The sequence below is a fragment of the Phyllobates terribilis genome, unplaced genomic scaffold, assembly GCF_046119375.1.
Source record: "Phyllobates terribilis strain yellow unplaced genomic scaffold, ASM4611937v1 Scaffold_11__3_contigs__length_659146591, whole genome shotgun sequence".
Classification (NCBI taxonomy): Eukaryota; Metazoa; Chordata; class Amphibia; order Anura; family Dendrobatidae; genus Phyllobates; species Phyllobates terribilis.
Window position 1 is genome coordinate 349,156,281 of NW_027362771.1, and position 19,783 is coordinate 349,176,063.

General features: G+C 42.2%; 1 protein-coding gene across 3 annotated transcripts; it reads right to left on the reverse strand.

The window, feature by feature from the left end:
• Positions 1–1,110: 1,110 nt before the first annotated feature.
• On the reverse strand, positions 1,111–16,973 carry LOC141166308 (procathepsin L-like). Of its 3 annotated transcripts, XM_073652873.1 has the most exons (9): positions 16,825–16,901; positions 13,771–13,837; positions 13,577–13,680; positions 12,119–12,261; positions 11,289–11,471; positions 9,636–9,818; positions 2,841–3,000; positions 2,498–2,615; positions 1,111–1,376 (listed from the first exon to the last, which is right to left on the reverse strand). In XM_073652873.1, exons 2-9 carry the CDS (start codon positions 13,779–13,781, stop codon positions 1,280–1,282), a joined length of 999 nt encoding a protein of 332 aa, XP_073508974.1. In that variant the 5' UTR covers positions 13,782–13,837; positions 16,825–16,901; the 3' UTR covers positions 1,111–1,279. The 3 variants fall into 3 exon arrangements, with proteins under 3 accessions (XP_073508974.1, XP_073508972.1, XP_073508973.1); XM_073652871.1 differs by lacking the exon at positions 13,771–13,837 and having other exon boundaries at positions 16,825–16,973; XM_073652872.1 differs by lacking the exons at positions 13,771–13,837; positions 16,825–16,901 and adding an exon at positions 16,187–16,251.
• Between the last annotated feature and the right edge of the window lie 2,810 nt (positions 16,974–19,783).

The following is a 19,783-nucleotide window of genomic DNA, read 5'->3' on the forward strand; positions in this document are numbered from 1 at the left end:
TGTGCCTGATGATGTCTCACACACCACATGGCCAGATAAGGTTGTAAAATGTTAAAATGACATTTCCTGTTGAATGCATTTGTCACTGTTGAAAGCAATGCAAAAGTGCAAAAACACTAAGAGTGAACATAGCCCAAGGTGTGGAGGAGTATTTTTGTTTTTGGTTATTTATTTTGCCTTATATACAAGTCATTACCCTGGAAAGGATGTTCCTTAACATATTTCCCAGGAAAATCCATTTTGGTTTCGTTTTTGTATGTTTTATTGTGAGTCCGTAAAAGTGACGTAATAGCTCTGACAACGTTGTTGACAGCAGTGACCTGGAGTCATAAATGCTTCCAGGGGTCTTCCCCATGCTGTTCCCATGTCATTTGAGCACTGTTCCCATCGATTTGGGCAATTTTTAGGCCCTCTGCAGACCGCCAGGGGGAGCCTGAAAAATGCTCGAGTTTCCCATAGACTTACATTGGGCTCATTGCTCGGGTCGAGCACCCGAGTATTCCAGTGTGCTTGACCCGAGCATCGAGCACCCAAGCATTTTACTGCTTGCCCATCACTATTAGGTACGTGTTCTATCTAGGCATTATTTGGCAGGCAAACGTAAATAGGGCCATGACCCATGGGCCAGAGGTGTGAGCTAGCCCTCTAGGCTAAAATTTCTCACCCAGCCCTGGGCTCTTACCACATGGTATCAGCCTTTCCAGTGTCAGATCACCACGCAGCATGACCAGGCATAGAGCAGGGAATCTGTTGGACATGTTGGTCCGCCACTGAAGGTGAACCATCATTCTAACCACAAGATCAGCAAGGGCACACTTCCAGATGAAAATGTAAAATATGTACAAAACCATATACTTGTTTTAATTTATGTATATTGCAACTTCTTTTCACATGCTCTATTAAGTATTGAACACTACTTTTCATGAGAAAACCCCTTGTTACCACTGCTTGATAGCAACACAAACCCTTGATGTGACTCCATACCTTAAAGGGGTGTCCCCATCTTATAAAATTATGGCAAATTGGTATGTTGTGCCATCAATTTAGGATTGTTTGGGGTCCACCCACTGGGATTCCCATGGTTTTTCAAAATAAAGGTACCACATCAAGTTTGCTTATGCATTTTTTTTTATTCATAACAAATATGCAAAAGAATCAATGTAGCCATATATTGAAAAGCCTAAAGGAAGATTCAATTACAGGTACTGTAGCTGTGATTACAAGGGCTTGCTTTATGACATGTCAAATTAATCTGATCGATTTTTTTCAGACATTAGCATCACAAGTCCACAGAGGAAGCATGTGACGCTATGCCACACACATTCACATTACGCCTCATCTTCACGTAACCTTCATCACCCCAGTCTGCACCCCAGCTGTATAAAAAACAGTGAAAGGAAGAAATTAGACAAAGCCTACACTTAGACAAGCAAACCAATCCATATCTCCAGTCCCTGATGATAACACAATTATCTAAATGTAGCACTGACTAATAAGATGCTAGAAAGTACTACATGTCTACGTCTGGGGGCTGGAAAATAACACACAGTATCCAAAAACTTGGAAGTTTTATAGTGACTTCCTACACTGCAGATATTGTTGAAGGAATTTCTGCTACTGAAAATTGTTTCTATTCATCTGAATAGGGTTGCTTCAGAAGAATGCAGAACTTTCTGCAACACAATCTTCAGTAAATACTCAATGGCATCGATTCATCAAAGGAATTTTGGCAGAATTCTGGCATCAATTGCTTTGAAAAGTTTTGTGACTTTTGGTGTTCTCATGCCAGTTTCACCCGTTTTGGTGGATCTTGGGTGGGATGAGGGTGCGGAAGGGACATGTCACCATAGCTCATCTAATTCACAACAAGCTGTGCTGTTATTACTCCAGAAATCTTACTCCAGTCAATGACTGGAGTAAGATTTCTTGCAATGTGCATGCCACTTGTCATATGCTGCTGATGCCCCGAAACAATAAAGCGATCTATGTGCCAGTGTTCATGAAGGGGCCTGATTCATTAAGAGGCGCAAGCCACTTAATGAATCAGGTGTCTTACAAGTAGGGTGCATCTTCACCTGCCTTGCCAGAAATCTTATTCCAATCACAGACTGGAGTAACATTTCTCATGTAAAGTGCGCCACGTCTGCTAATGAATTAGACAGCAGGGCGTTGCCAAGCCAGTACAGCCCATTTTTTCGGCTCTGGCTGGGAAATTCACAGTGACACCAAAAGTTGAAAAATTGTAGGCAACCTCATGCTCCGCAAAAATTTGGTGACTCTGCAATGTGTTCTCATAAAAACTATTATGTATGGGCTGCTTAGAGCACACATTTTACATTGCAACCCAAGTACTTCAAGCTACACCCTGAAAATCTTTATGAATAAATGAGTGTGCTTTTACAATGTCATTATCTACATTTTAATTTTACATATCATAATCCATAAAATATATTAAAGACAGTGCTTGATTCTATATGGCCACTGTGAAAGCATTTACCTGTTCCTTACTATCCAGTAATCTATATCTTCATTGGACTGATTATCATGTTCTGTGCCATATCCCACAATAATAACGGCGTGATTTGGATATTCACTACATCCACCTTCAAAAATACCTAAAATCATAATATACATTATAGTTTGTTTCACAAGTATTTTTCTATTGATATACAGAACAGTTTACACTTACCGAAAATTTTCCTTAGTATATGTCGCTAATTTATTATGTGAAGAGCTGAGTACAAACTGAAGCTTTGCAGATTTTCTAAAATGTTTGTGCTTTTTTTAATCTAGTAATTTTTAAAGGGGGTTGAATTTGACTTTTACCAGCTACAACTTACCATTACAATACAGCATAAAGTCATGACTTGCATCAATCCCAACTGCTATTGGTCCATTAAATACCAGGGACAGTGCCATATTGTCTTCTCCAGGCAGCAAATAATATTTGGTCACATTGAAGTCGACAGCGTTATCAGGCTTGTATAAACATTTATCTTGCTGGATAATATAGAAACAGATTTGATTAGCTGGTTATTAGGTGTGGTTTGTAACACAATGAACTATTGGAATACTCTGTTCTCTTAGAATTACAGACTTTTTTTTTTCTACTTTGCTAGATTATTCTAAACCTGGACTGCCACCAGCTCCCTATCCAAAAAAGCTGTAAGGTTTCTACTTTCCACTGGTATTGTAATGTTAGGAAATAAGGGAGATGGTAACAAGCCCTAAGACCACACAAGAGATTAGTAAGTACGTATCATATGAGTGGTCACATGACAACCACTCAATCCGGCAAGCTGAGAGAAATCCTAACATTGTGCATATTGCGCTCTTTCAGAATCGGCATCTGAAGCCCCATCCATTCACATTAGACTAATGTGAACCCATCAATATTGACGAGTTCAACACACTCTAATGTTATTAGGGCCATTGACAATTGGGGCAATAGACGGATTGTCTAGCGGCAGCTCTCTCATAGAGCACCCATGTACAAAGTAAGGCCATCAATGCTGTTCCGTGCTCGAAGAAAGGATCGTGGTCCAACCATAACAAAGGTAACCTCAGCACTAAAGAGGATGAATGCCGTAGATTATGGTTAAATTCTGTATTTTAATAGATCCAGCAAGAAGGGCTGTACAGTTATTATCCAAATAGCTTTTTCAGAAAAGAAGAGGACTTGAACTCACTCTAGTGCCACCTATTGGAGGTAGCAGTCTTAAAAGTTAATACTGACCCTTTAATGAGCTTTGAAACCTGGCTTAGGATAAGAAGCCAAATCATACACTCAGTCTGCAGACATATGTTGGGTTCTTTGCCCCTTATCAGTGTTAAATAGGAGATCTGATTTGGCTAGGTGAGAGACCTCTGACAAGAAGGCGGAGAGAGGTCATTGATGGCATAAGGAGAATTATAGGCCGTGTAATGTTCCTCTGAAAATTTAAATATGCAATTAGCTGCTTTGTACTGATGAGGTGCAAATACCCCGAAATGTGTCTGCAAATGGACTGTCTGATGTGGCTTCTTTTCCTAAGTCATGTGGCAAGGTCCGATAAAGGGTCAATATTGACTTTTAGGGTTGCTACTCCCATTTCGTGGCACTAGTGCTTGAGTAATCTTTCTCTTTGAAGAGGCTCTTTGCATATTTAAAGCACTGCATGGCCCATAAGTCTCCTCACACCGGCTTGGCACTCTCAACAAGAAATTTTCCCCTTTAGACCCACTGTCAGAGGCCTCTCACCTGGTCAAATCAGATTTCCCTCTTTGTAATGGTGAAGGGAAAACACCCTGAAAATGTGTCTGCAAATGTAGTGTCTGATTTGGCTTCTTATCCTAAATCATGTTCCACGGCTCATTTAAGGGTTGATATTGACTTTTAGAGTTGATATTCCAAATAGGCGGCACTGGAGTTCAATTCTCTTCCTCTCTGAAGAGGCTATTTGCATACTTATATTCCCAGAGGAGAATTGCATGTCCTCTAAGTCTCCTTAGGTCAGCTTGGCACTCTCCACAAGGAGAAATTTCCCCCCTTAGCCCACCAGATATTATGCAACGATTCAATCACTGCAAAAGTCATTTTTAAGTACATCTGTTGTACAAATAAAAAATAGCATTATAAACATGTTACTTGATTTCACTCCATCCCATTTCTTTGTCAGCCTGTATTTTTCGTATACAATACATCTATAATATAATCGGCTAAGCGTGTCTCTGTCTGAAGCCTTTATAGACTGCGCATGCGCGACGCGCAGTCTGGTTCCAGACAGAAGCACGCATCCAGCCGTTACAGAGAAGAGGAGTGTATGGCGCCGGAGATCACGGTATGCATAGACACTGAAGGCATACCGCGATCTCCGGCGCCATACGTACAGTACATACTTACCTGACCGGGAGAAGCGTTGCCACGGCGCCTCTCTCTTCGCCGGAGACCGGGGCAGGAGTGAGGGGTCGGATCGGCGCATGCGCATATTGCTATCCGGTGCCATTTTACTGAAGACACATTTGCAGTGTGTCTTCAGCAAAATGACGCCGGACAGTGCGGTGCTCCGGCGCCCACTCCTCCCCCGGGCTCCGGCAGAACAGGACACAGAAGCGCTGGAGCACAGAGAAGAAAGGTGAGTATAACTGTTTATTTTTTTGTATGTGTGTACAGCGTGAAAGGGATGAGGGGGCCACACATACCAGGATTGTGGGGTGAGGGACCATGCATATCAGGATTGAGGGGTGAGGGGGCCACACATACCAGGATTGTGGGGTGAGTGGACCATGCATACCAGGATTGGGGGATGAGGGGACCATGCACACCAGGATTGAGGGGTGAGGGGGCCACACATACCAGGATTGTGGGGTGAAGGGACCACGCATACCAGGATTGGGGGGTTAGTGGACAACACATACCAGGATAGTGGGGTGAGCAGACCACACATACCAGGATTGGGGGGTGTGGGGACCATGCATACCAGGATTGGGGGGTGTGGGGACCATGCATACCAGGATTGGGGGGTGAGGGGACCATGCATACCAGGATTGGAGGGGTGAGGGGACCATTCATACCAGGATTGTGGGGTGAGGGGATCATGCATACCAGGAATGTGGGGTGAGGGGACCATGCATACCAGGATTTTGGGGTGAGGGGACCATGCATACCTGGGTTGTGGGGTGAGGGGATCATGCATACCAGGACAGGGGGTGAGGGGACCATGCATACCAGGATTGTGGGGTGAGGGGATCATGCATACCAGGATTGGGGGATGAGGGGTACCACACATACCATTATTGGGGAATGAGGGGACCATGCATACCAGGATTGGGGGTGAGGGGTGCCATGCATACCAGAATAGGGATTAGGGGACCATGCATACCAGAATACGGATGAGGGGTACCATACATACCAGGATAGGAATGCGGGGTACCATGCATACTTGGATGAGGGATGGGGTGCCATGCATACCAGGATGAGGGATTGGGTGCCATGCATTCCAGAATGAGGGGTACCATACATACTAGAATAGGGATGAGGGGTACCATACATACCAGGATAGGGATGAGGGGTACCATGTATATCAGGATTGGGGATGAGGGGTACCATGTATACCAGGATTGGGGATTAGGGGTACCATGTATACCAGGATTGGGGATGAGGGGCCCATGCATACCAGGATAGGGATGAGGAGCGCCATGCATACCAGGATTGGGGATGAGGGGTGCCATGCATATCAGGATTGGGGATGAGGGAGCCATGCATACCAGGATTGGGGATGAGGGGTGCCATGCATACCAGGATTGGGGATGAGGAGTGCCATGCATATCAGGATTGGGGATGAGGGAGCCATGCATACCAGGATTGGGGATGAGGGGTGCCATGTATACCAGGATTGGAGATGAGGGAGCCATGCATACCAGGATTCGGGATGAGGGAGCCATGCATACCATGATTGGGGATGAGGGGTGCCATGCCTACCAGGATTGGGGATGAGGGGTGCCATGCATGCCAGGATTGGGGATGAGGGGTGCCATGCATACCAGGATTGGGGATGAGGGAGCCATGCTTACCAGGATTGGGGATGAGGGAGCCATGCATACCAGGATTGGGGATGAGGGAGCCATGCATACCAGGATTGGGGATGAGGGGTGCCATGCATATCAGGATTGGGAATAAGGGAGCCATGCATACCAGGATTGGGGATGAGGGAGCCATGCATACCAGGATTGGGGATGAGGGGTGCCATGCATATCAGGATTGGGGATGAGGGAGCCATGCATACCAGGATTGGGGATGAGGGGTGCCATGCATACCAGGATTGGGGATGAGGGGTGCCATGCATATCAGGATTGGGGATGAGGGAGCCATGCATACCAGGATTGGGGATGAGGGGTGCCATGTATACCAGGATTGGAGATGAGGGAGCCATGCATATCAGGATTGGGGATGAGGGGTGCCATGCATACCAGGATTGGGGATGAGGGGTGCCATGCATGCCAGGATTGGGGATGAGGGGTGCCATGCATACCAGGATTGGGGATGAGGGAGCCATGCATACCAGGATTGTGGATGCGGCAGCCATGCATACTAGGATTGAGGATGAGGGGTGCCATGCATACCAGGATTGGGGATGAGGGGTGCCATGCATATCAGGATTGGGGATGAGGGGTGCCATGTATACCGGGATTGGGGATGAGGGGTGCCATGCATACCGGGATTCGGGATGAGGGGTGCCATGCATACCGGGATTGGGGATGAGGGGTGCCATGCATACCGGGATTGGGGATGAGGGGTGCCACGCATACCAGAATAGGGATGAGAAGTGCCATGCATACCAGGATGGGGGTGAGGGGAGCCATGCATACCATGATGTTGGTGAGGGGCCCATGCATACCAGGATGAGGGATACCATGCATACCAGGATTGTGGTTGAGGGGTGCCACGCATACCAGAATTGGGGATGAAGGGTGCCATGCCTTCCAGGATTGGGGTTGAGGGGTGACATGCATACCAGGATTGGGGGTGAGGCGTGCCATGCATGCCAGGATTGGGGGTGAGGGGTGCCATCCATACCAGGATTGAGGGTGAGTGGTGCCATGCATACAAGGATTGGGGGTGAGGGGTGCCGTGCATACCAGGATTGGGGATGAGGGGTGCCATGCATACTAGGATTGGGGGTGAGGGGTGTCATGCATACCAGGATTGGGGGTGAGGGGAGCCATGCATACCAGGATAGGGATGAGGGGTGCCATGCATACCATGATGGGGATGAGGGGTGCCATGCATACCAGGATAGGATGGTGGGGACAGGCGGGGGCAGCACAAATACCAGGATGGGGGAAACACATACCAGCATGGGAGACCATATACCAATAAAAATTCTCGCCACCTGGGCGTAGAACGGGTTCAATAGCTAGCACTGTATATATGTCTTTCACAACTGCTCTCAATCTTAGTTACTCTTTCTTAAATTTTTAAAAAAGGCTATCTGTCAGCAGGTTTTTTCCATTTAAAGGGAACCTGTCAGGCTCCCCTTACCCACCTATCCATCAGCATTCAGCTATGTGTGATAAAAATCCCTCCCTATCCATCACTGTATAACATAATTCAGTTAAATAGATGCTGTAAAAAAGCATTTATAACCTCCGCTTTCCCTATGCTAATGAGGGATTTGACTAGTCGATGGGGCGTTAGTTCCCCAGACTAGTCAGCCTTCTTTCCATGTCAACACGCACCTGTGGGCGTGATAACATAATTTGCATGAGCGGCGTCATCACTGCTCATGCAAATCTGCGCAGGTGCGCCTGTCATTCCGGTCGCTTCACTATGTCTCTGAAGCCAGGAGTACGCTTCCTGGCTTCAAAGGTGCACACTGTGCATAACAAGGAAGCCATCTTCTGAACTTCTGGGCATGCGCATTGCACACCTCTAAAGCTTAGAAGCAGCTGTTTGAGATTATACTGTATGGGGGAATGGTAGGGGCCATCATACTGTATACAGGGGATGGTGGGGGCCATCAAACTGTTTGGGGGCTGTGGTGAACATCATGATGTGTTGTGGGCTATAAGGAATCATACTGTGATGTTCATAATTCTGTTTATATGGAGATGTTGGGGATCAGTCTGCATGCCTGTCATGATTGTGTGTATGAGATCATACTTTTTTGGGGCTGTGGGGGCCATACTACTGTATGGGGAGCTGTGAGAGTAATAATACTGTGTTGGAGGGTTGTCGGAGACTTTGGGCATTCATACCTTGTGAGGGCCATCATAGTGTGGTATCTTACTTTTTTGGGGGTTGTAGGAGCTCACACTGTTTGTGGGGCTGTGGGGACCATCAAACTGTGTTTATGGGCTGTAGGGGCATCATACTGTATATGGGTGCTGTGGGTTTCAGTATACTGTGTGGTGAGCTGTGGGACCATCATTCTGTGTGTGGGGGGTGTGAGGACAATTAAACTATTTTAGAGGGAGCTGTTAATCGTGGTACAAGAGCTGATTAACAGGAGCTGTATGTTTTACTGCTTTTTATAAACTTTATGAAATAAATAAATGATATGGTTTCGATCCGCTCAATAAGTAGCAATAAAATGTAATGATATTATATAATAATTTGTTAATGATAATATTGATAGAGTTAATTTCAACATATTGGTTCGGCCCTTGGCAACAGTCACAGTCTCATGTGGCACTCAGGAAAATGAATTGCCCACCACTGCTATACTACCGATATCCTCTTTTGTGCTAAGGTTACCTCTAAATTTCTCATATTGGGAACACAGGAACCTTCAGCTGAACAAGTGCTCCTGTGTAAGCAAGAGCCAACCGAAATGTTTACTGGCTGAATAATCGACCAAATTATCATCTTACCAACAGCCATCTAATGTTTATGGTGGGCTCCACAGTGCATATGCAAGTAACCCTGGCCCGGAAATCCCCTTTAAATTGTGGGTATGGACAGATATCAATTCTCCTGACTTCTCAAAACAGGGGGCCAATAGATTTTCTTAGCTGTGTGGTCTCCTTTTTGTACTCTCCTGTTTTCCAGGGTCTAAATCCACATACAGTATGCTCAAACAAGAGGTCCATTGTGTTACATAATTAACAATCTTCATATTTTCAACAAAAATCTGTAAAATATAGAAAAAACTTACCTTTTCTAAATATTCATACTCTTTGGATTGCATGATGCCATGACTTGTAATATATGCCATTGCTATCTCTGGTAATCCTCCACAGCAGCCACTATCTCCGTTGTCACAGTCTACAAGCTGCTGCTCACTGAATTCAACCAGCTTTTTGGTCTTGATACAATGAAGTGTCTCAAATACACCCACCTTAAACATAAAAAGTAATATCTAAGGCTATGTTGCCCTATGGCAGTTCCAATGTGTATTTTACTACCTAATTTTTTTTATTTTTATTTATTTTAAAAGATGAGTGGTAGAACTTGTAGACTGATACTCAGATTTCTACTGCGGATGTGCCATTGATGTACAGCACATTAGCACAGAATAGTTGTATCGTCATTCAAAATGTGTAAGCTTAATACAACCCCAATTCCAAAATAGTTGGGAACTCGTGTAAAATGTTAAGAAAACAAGAATGCAATGATTTGAAAATCTCTTATAGCCATCTTTTAATCTACATACAGTAGATCTACAGGCTGCCTATGCCATAGGCACTTATGCAACCCCATACCATCAGAGATGCAGGCTTTTGATCTGTGTGCTGATAATAAGCTGGATGGTCCCTCTTCTCTTGAGTCTGCAATACATGGTGCCTGTGGTTTCCATAAATAATTTAAAATTTTGATTCATCTGACTGCAAAACAGTTTTTCATTGTTCCTCAACCATTTTATATGAGCTTTGGCCCAAATAAGACGGCAGCTTTCTGGATTGTGGTGATATATGGCTACTTGTTTGCAGTCTAGAGATTTCTGGAAGCATTCCTGAGCACAGGCAGGGATTTACACTACCAAACTACACCCGTTTTTAATGCAGATTGCCTGTAGATCACAAGCATCCAATATCGACCTTTGGCCTTGTCCTTTGTACACACTGATTTCTCCAGAATCTCTGAATGTTTTGTTGATATTATGTACTAAAGATGGTGGGTTATTCAAAATCTTTGCAATTTTATGTATTAGATCATTTTTTTAAAATTGTTCCACAATTTTTAGAGTTGTTCTCAGAATAGTGAATCTCTGACCATCTTTGCTTATGAGAGACTCTGCCTTTCTAACATTCTGTTTTATAGACAATCATGTCACTTAGTAGAAAATCGACCTTCTAGCTATTTTTCATTAGTATTCCTTACTTTTCCAGCCTTCTGTCCCAACTTTTTTGAGATGGGTTCTTGCTGTCAATTTCTAAATAAGTTAATTTTATTAAATGAAATGAACAAATATCTAACTTTCAACTGCTGATTTATGTTCTCTGTTCTGTTGTGGTTAAAATATGGCTATAAAGATTTCCAAATCATTGCATTCTTGTTTTCTTTACATCTTACATAACATCCCAACTTTTTTGGAATTGGGGTTGTATTTTTGTGAATGATTTTTTTTTGATGGCACAACCAAAAGTATATTTTAGGACAGATTGTCACTTTTTAACCATGCTTACTTTTTTTTTTTTATAGACAAGCCCTTTGTCAAGTGCCTTCTATACACAATACCTCTGGTCCAAAACATTCACACCAATTTTTGGCACTTAATTCTGACACATTTAGGTTGTTGACTGTCTAAAAAAATCATGTTATGTTAAGTTAAGCTATAGTCTAATAGTATATTAAAACATTTTCTTACAGTGGCAAATGCCCAGCAGGATCCACAAAGACCTTGATTTTTTACATGGTTAACACATTTTGAATCTCTCCAGTCAAATGCATCTGGTATGTTGAGATTTCTGGAATAATCCTGCACAGGGACATAGTTCTGGGACTTTTGATTTGAAAGAAAGCATTTCCTGGAAGTCCATTCTTCTGGGGTCTGAAATGACAAAAAATGTTTATGACTGTACCAAAACTATTCTATACAATGGGAACAAAATCATTAAAAATGGCAAGTAACTATTATACTCTACTCCAATACTGGTCATTCATTCTTTAGACTTGCTATTAGAGTTCACCAGGAGGTAAAGTTATATGTGCCAGTTTATGACTAGGTAAAGTTTCTAGGCAAACTGTAAGCCAGGCAACATGAGTGTCTGCACAGTTCTGTAAATCCTATGCCGTTTCTTCATCTACAGTACTTAAATGAGGTTTTCAGGTTTTAGATATTCATGACCTTAGGATGAGTTATCCATATCAGACTGGTGGAGGTCTAAGACAGCTCTCGCGACTGTTGCATGTACTCGTACAGATCTATAACAGCACAGCTCTGTACAGTGTGTATTGGCCATTGTGCTCAGTTTCCATTAAGGCAGCAGCCTCTACACATTGTATGGACCTGTGCTGTTTAGGCACTGTACACTATATACTGTATATCTAGTTGCCACAGCAGCTGCATACAGCTGATCTGTGGAGGTACCAGGTGTCAGACTCTTACTGATCTGATACTGATGACCAATCTAAAAAAAAACAAAAAAAACATTTTAATACATTTTACATTATTTTAGGCTAGTTTTATAAACTCACCATATCTGCAAACTTATTCATGGCCATTCTGTATTTGGATTTTCCCTGGTCAGCCAGTTGATTGTGTTTCTGCACTTTCTGCCATGTTGCCTCCCACGCTTTCCTCCGGAATATCTCATCTCGAAAATTAATGTACTCCTTGTCTATTTTGAGTTTATGAAATAAAATCAGTAATTAGATAATTTATTATGTGAATTTATGGATTACTACAAGCTGCACATGTAACATTACATTACAACTAAAACAAATTAGTTTTTATAAACAAATTTATAAAGAAATCTTCTCTTTGTGTCTAAGGTTCTTAGCCATGCTCCCATTCCTTACCCTCAATGATCTGTGCCTGGCAGTAAGAAAACTGTCTGCAGCAGAAACCTCCCTGCTGTGCCCTCTATACAATAGAATAAAACATTGATATCTCTCACCCCTTGACTAAATATCATTTAGGAGTGCTGTCTCGATCTACATTTTTTGTGTCAACGATTGGTCATGCAGATAAAATAAATGTTTAATATGTATAAAGGCACCTGAGAGTAGAACACCATACACTCAGTGAAGCATGGTGGACACAGCATTATGCTTTTGAGCTCTTTTTTGCCTGCTGAAATTAGAGCTTTAGTAAAGGAGTAAAGGTAGAGAACATTATGAACAGTTCCTAATATCAGTCAATTTCGCAATAAAACCTTCAGCCCTATGCTAAAAAGCTGAAAGTAAAGAGGAATTTCATGATAATCGCCCTAAGCATGATCCCAGATCAACAAAGCCGAGCAAAATATGATTATCCTCTGTGTATGTATGTGTATGTATGCGTATGTAGTTTTTGTATGCAGTTTATCCTCTGTGTATGTATGTGTTTGTGGATAACGGGAACTTGTCACTAGATTCATGCTGTCCAAAGCACGGGCAGCATGAATCAGATCCTGGCTATACTTTTGTAGCCAGTTGTTTTATTCTGAAATTCTACAGTGCTCCTGTAATTTGGGCTGCACACTTCTCAAGTTTTTTTCCAGGAATCAGTGGGGGACTAAGGACGTGGACCTGCTCCAATCTGCTTGCAAATGTAAGAAAAAATGTGATTAAAGTTTAGTTATTTTTTTAAACTACAGAAGGACAATTTGAAATTTTATTTTTTGTGTGGCTTGCTTAGTAATATTTTTTTCTTTTGGGAGGGGGCACCATTTTAATTTTTGCCTCAGGTGTCAGAAAAGCTAAAATTGGCCCGGCAATGTATCATTTATCATTATCTTATCTAACTGTAGCTTTATCTTATCTAATTAATAAATATCCCACAATAATTTGTGCATAGGGTTGAGTTCCTCAACATATTGTATTGGTATAGGCAATGATTTGACAGGCAGGAATTTTTGTTTGTGTAGACTTGCTCAAGCCCATAGGTGATGGTGGGGTGCAGAGCAATTGTCTTTTGCTTTCGTGAATAGGAAGGGATATACTGTATCATACCGTGTTTGGCTTTCCATGCTTTCCATTCCTGGTCAAGAAACTCTGAAGAAAAAACACAAACGATGGCAGCACACAAAACCAGCAGAAATTTCTCTGCTTGCATCCTAGGAAAAAGGATTCACATAAAATTAAAGTTTAAGAAGACATGTCCATTTTAGAATTAAATCAGCAATATATTAGGACTAGATACAAACCTGGTTGTCATAATGAGAAGTCACAAAATCCTTTAACTGCAGTCACAACTTGCATACTAAATGTAGTCTAATAAGAGGAATAAGTAGTTATTTACTTTTTATACTTTAATATAGAATTGATGAAAATCAATAGTAAACTACTGTAAAAGAGCAGTTTAGCTGATTTTTAGGACATGCTCTAGGTGAGCCTTTTTTGTGGCCTGTTTTTGTCACTAGTATCCTTTTCTGTTTGTATTAGTTTTCTGTTTTTAGGTTAAAGAATAAAAAAATGTTGAGCTATAATATTGTATGCAGCCACTAGGTGGCACTTTCCAATTAAAGAATGTCTTGTTAGAATACAAAGCAAGATGTGAATCTAATTTTTAGTAATTTTTAAGACCAGGTTCATGTATCCTTATTTCACAGTCTGAGTGCAGACAGTATTATACACGGACCAGCCACGGGTCTCCTGACCCGAACCTTACAGCCTCATGTATGCCTGTGTGTGTGAATCTGGCCTATTGTAAAGGAACACTGGTAGAGACTCAGCTGTCAATTGGTATACAGCTGTCAATTGGTATTTTCTTTCTTTTAATTTAATACATAGTGAAATATATGTGCTTAGGATATCAGGATTTTGCAGTTTACTCATAGAAGTAATATCATGATTACTACTACTGTTTAAAAAGCATATTAACCCAATAATGCTATTTGATATATACACAGTGCTTAGCAAAAATGTGTACACCCCAACAGATTTGTCAGAAAACATTTAGTTTCCTTTAAGAATTAAGGATACCATACTACAAAATACTCCCAAAAATGTGAGCCATTTATTACAAACAATATTTGTTATTTTTCACACCCCAGAATTTAGTTTTCCTAACAAGTTTATTCAAGACGATGAATGAGAACACCCCAATGAAAGCCTTATGAGCAAAGCTAAAGTTTAGACTACAAAATTTTAACAAGAATTCAACCACAGGTAAGTATAATTATTTATTAAACCGGTGTCCAGCAGACAGTTGACTATAAAAGAGCGATACATAACAAATAAAACCCTTTCATTTCATACATTAAGTAATGGCGGCACCACATGGAAGAGAAATGTCCCTAGACATGAAAAAGAAAATAATTTCTTTACACAAGAATATCAGCAAATTGTTACTAATCAGTCAGTATACTGTAGCAAAAGTAATTAAAAAATGTAACAATGATGGAACTGAAACCATCTCACAGAGATGTCCAGGTCAACCATGGGAGTGAAACATGTTAGTGGCAGTGTTTCTATGTGGGGCTGCATGAGTGCTAATGGTGTCTGCATAAGTGCTGCAGTTTATGTACTTAAAAATGATACCAGTGAAAACAACAGCTTGTTTTGCAAAAAATAAGCCCTCACGCAAACACTGTGAATTGAAACAAAAATTTGTAAATCTCAGAATATGGCAGCCGCCCAAAAAATGATTTTTTTATGTTTTTTTTGTGTGTAAGAATATTAAAACATAAAAAAAGTAAATTTTGCATAATCATTTTCATGTCAAACGGCAGGATAACATTAACATGTCAATTATACTGACTAGTGTAGAAAAATAATTTACAGAATTGCTTGTTTCTTTTTTTCATTCCAATTTCCAAAAGTGTATTGAAATGTGATCAAAACATGGTACCACTGAAAACTACATCTTGTCACACAAAATATGAGATCTTATACATTTCCATTGATGGATAAAATGTAACATTTATGGCTCTCAATAAATGGTGACCCACAATCAAATCAATATTTTTTCAAATGATGTATTTATTGTTCAAAAGTAATAAAACGTAAATAAAAACTGTATGGTGTTTCCATAATCGTAATTTAACACTGAATAAAATGAAATCTTCATTTCTGCAGCATTTGATTAGTGTAAAATTTAAAATATCAAAAAATATAAGAATTGCGGTATTTTTTTTCTATTTCTCCGTATAAAGAGTTAATTAAAATGATGTAATAAGTTATAGGTACCAAGTAATGGTGGCACTAAGAATTCTTTTCATTCCACAAAAAAAGAATCCCTGACACAGCTACGTTGACAAAAAATGTAATATATTATGTCTTCTGGAATGCAACAATAAAAAATTTGTCATAAAACCCCTGACGCCCAGTACAACTTACTAGACGACTAGAACTCGGGAAGCTGTGCTGTAAAACCTCAATAATGATGTTATTATATTAGATAGTACTAATGGTATTCCTATCTACGAAAGCATTAAAAACACTGAAGCAGAAACCTTAAACCTTAAAAGAAGTTTAGGCCATTCTTTATGGGATAAGGTTTCTGCTTCAGTTTATGTTATGCGTTTCCCACAATCAAATCATTATTTTTTTCAAATTACGTATTTATTGTTCAAAAGTAAAAAAATGTGATGTATTTGTCAATCAATATTGTGATACTACCTGAAATAAACTGCACGGCCACTTCTGATAGCAGTTGGATAAATACTCATTAAGCTATTCCTCCCAATCCTCCAATATACATGCACGCTCAGCTCACTGAGTTATGATCAATGACACCGGAGCGCTGTTCCTTCTAAAGAATCTCATCCTTATCTGAATATCATATATTAATAATTACTTTTAATACCGCCTATACTATCGCTAAACATTTGCATTAAACACATGTAACCAAATGGATGATTGTATGCGGTTAGGAAAAAAGATGTAAATATTTGATTTTTAGTCCATTCATTCTTAAAAATGGCAACGCAAGATGCTACACACAGTGAAGGTAACATATGTAATAAAGTGTCTAGTAATACCATAGTATTTGCTACATTACTGTTACAACTAGGCAAAAAAAAAATTACAAAATTTCAATTCATTCTATATGGTACAGTTGCTTATTACATTTTATTGCAGAATTGCAGCCAGGTACCAAGGCAAAGATTTAGATTTAGATTGCTGCAATACCCTCTGTATTAATACCCTGCCAAAGCGGCCCCTGGCATTCAGCACCACCAACACTCACCCCCACCCCACCCCCAGTGTGAACATGAAGACATATAATATTAATGCCAATTCATTGCAGTACTCACTTGAATGATGTGTGGAAGATAGCAATGACATATTTACTAAGTATATATACACTATTAGAGTTTCTCGTTGATGATATTATCATTCTCACATGATAACTAAAGTCACTGTTTGGTCCGTTAATGAGCCTGATAACTGGAAACAGTTGAACTGTGATGATAAGATATGACTTTTACGTGCTTTGCTTTCAGACACACTGCTAAGAAAAAGTAACATGACATATAATAGGAATGAAAGTAGGAAAGTATATAATTCATGAAAGTAGGAAAAATGTAAGGGCTTAATACAGCTTAATTAATTCCATGGATTTAACTGGTATTATTATTATTATTTATTATTATAGCGCCATTTATTCCATGGCGCTTTACATGTGAAAAAGGGGTATAATACAAGAACAATTACAATAATCTTGAACACAGTGTGACAGCGACTGGTACAGGAGGAGCGAGGACCCTGCCCGCGAGGGCTCACAATCTACCAGGGATGGGTGAGGATACAGTAGGTGGAAGAGCTGGTCGTGCAGCGGTATGGTGGAGCGGTGGTTACTGCAGGTGGTAGGCTTGTCGGAAGAGGTGGGTCTTTAGGTTCCTTTTGAAGGTTTCCACGGTAGGAGAGAGTCTGATACATTGGGGTAGAGAGTTCCAGAGTAGGGGGGAAGCATGGGAGAAATCTTGTATGCGATTGTGGGAGGAGGAGATAAGAGGGGAGTAGAGAAGGAGATCTTATGAGGATCGGAGGTTGCGTGCGGGTATGTAACGGGTGACTAGGTCAGAGATATATGGAGGAGACAGGTTGTGAATGGCTTTGTATGTCATGGTTAGGGTTTTGAACTGGAGTCTCTGAGCAATGGGGAGACAGTGAAGAGATTGACAGAGAGGAGAGGCCGGGGAATAGCGGGGGGACAGGTTGATTAGTCGAGCAGCAGAGTTTAGGATAGATTGGAGGGTTGCGAGAGTGTTAGAGGGGAGGCCACAGAGCAGGAGGTTGCAGTAGTCAAGGCGGGAGATGATGAGGGCGTGCACTAGTGTTTTTGCAGATTCATGGTTGAGGAATGTGCAGATCCGGGAGATATTTTTGAGTCGGAGTCGGCAGGAAGTGGAAAGGGCTTGGATATGTGGTTTGAAGGAGAGTTCAGAGTCCAGGGTTTTCCCAAGGCAGCGAGCTTGAGGGACTGGGGAGAGTGGGCAGCCATTGACGTTGATAGATAGGTCAGTTGGGGGGGTTAAATGAGATGGCGGAAAGATGATGAATTCTGTTTTGTCCATGTTAAGTTTTAGAAATCTGGCAGAGAACAAGGATGAAATAGCAGACAGGCATTGTGGGATTTTGGTTAGTAAGGAGGTGATATCGGGTCCAGAGAGGTAGATCTGTGTGTCATCAGCATAGAGGTGATAATGAAAGCCATGAGACTCTATGAGCTGTTCCAGGCCGAAGGTGTAGATGGAGAAGAGCAGCGGTCCTAAAACTGAATCTTGGGGGACACCGACAGATAGGGGGCGAGATGAGGAGGTGGTGTGTGAGTGGGAGACACTGAATGTCCGGTCTGTTAGGTATGAGGAGATCCAGGATAGGGCCAAGTCTGTGATGCCGATAGATGAGAGAGTCTGTAGTAAGAGGGAATGGTCCACTGTGTCAAAGGCTGATGACAGGTCCAGGAGGAGGACAGAGTAGTGTCACTTAGATTTGGCGGTTAGTAGGTCGTTGGTGACTTTAGTCAGTGCAGTTTCAGTAGAATGGTGCGGTCGGAAACCAGATTGTAGGCGGTCAAAGAGGGAGCAGGAGGAGAGGTGGGAGGACAGTTCAGTATTGACATGTTGTTCCAGTAGTTTTGAGGCATAGGGGAGAAGTGATATGGGGCAATAGTTAGACACAGAGGATGGGTCAAGGGAGGGCTTTTTGAGGATGGGTGTGATTGAGGCATGTTTGAAGCATTAGGGGAAGACACCAGTTGTTAGTGACAGGTTGAAGAGGTGGGCTAGGGCTGGGATGAAGATAGTGGTAAGGTTTGGGATGAGGTGGGACGGGATTGGGTCAAGTTTACAGGTGGTGAGGTGTGATTTGGAGAGTAAGGAGGAAAGTTGATCTTCAGAAATGGTGGAGAAGGTGGTTTTGGAGGAAGAGGGTTGAGTAGGTGTGGGGAGGGGCTGTGGGGGCTTTAGGCAAAAGCTTTGTCTGATGGTGTCAATCTTCTGCTTGAAGAATGAGGCAAAGTCTTCGGCTGAAATAAGAGGAGAGGGAGGAGGCACTGGGGGACGGAGGAGAGAATTGAAGGTGTTGAATAGTTGTTTGGGGTTGTGAGACAGGGAGGATATGAGAGATGTGAAGTATGTTTGTGTAGCACCCTGAGGATTCGGCTGCTACAGGGGTATTGCACCTCAACCCAGAGGTGTGATATTCCACTCCCGGGTAAGGATGGAGTGTGGACCTGAGCTCGGTAGGCTGCATGCACTACACACATCCCATTTCCGAGGGGCAGGCCGACGGTACTCCCACTTAGAAATGTGCAGGTACGACCGAGTCTGTTCCTGGCTGGAGTGGGAGGGGGGTGGTACATCCCAAGTAGTGTAGGGGCAGATAGGGGGAGCAGCCTGGGTAAAGATAGGAGCTCATTGGGTGCTGGTCACCTGAGCTCACACATAGAGGGTGTATATAAGGTGGGCACCATCAAAGAACAGGGTCAGTCTGTCAGAGTAAGAAGCAGAGGTCCAGATGAGCCTGCAGAGAGAGAGTGGAGCAGAGAAGGAAAGACCCAGAGGGGACAAAGAGAGGACTCTGAGAACCCAAATTCAATCCCCGGGTGAAGAGTCGGCAATAGGGTACCGGATCCCAAACTGGTGGGGGCAAAAGCACACCCTAGCCAGAGACCGGAGGCCGTGGGCAGCGTCTGCCACGGCCACCCACCACATCCACCCCGAAGGCAAACCACGTGGAGGGTCAGGGAACCCAAGGCCAAGGGTCTCC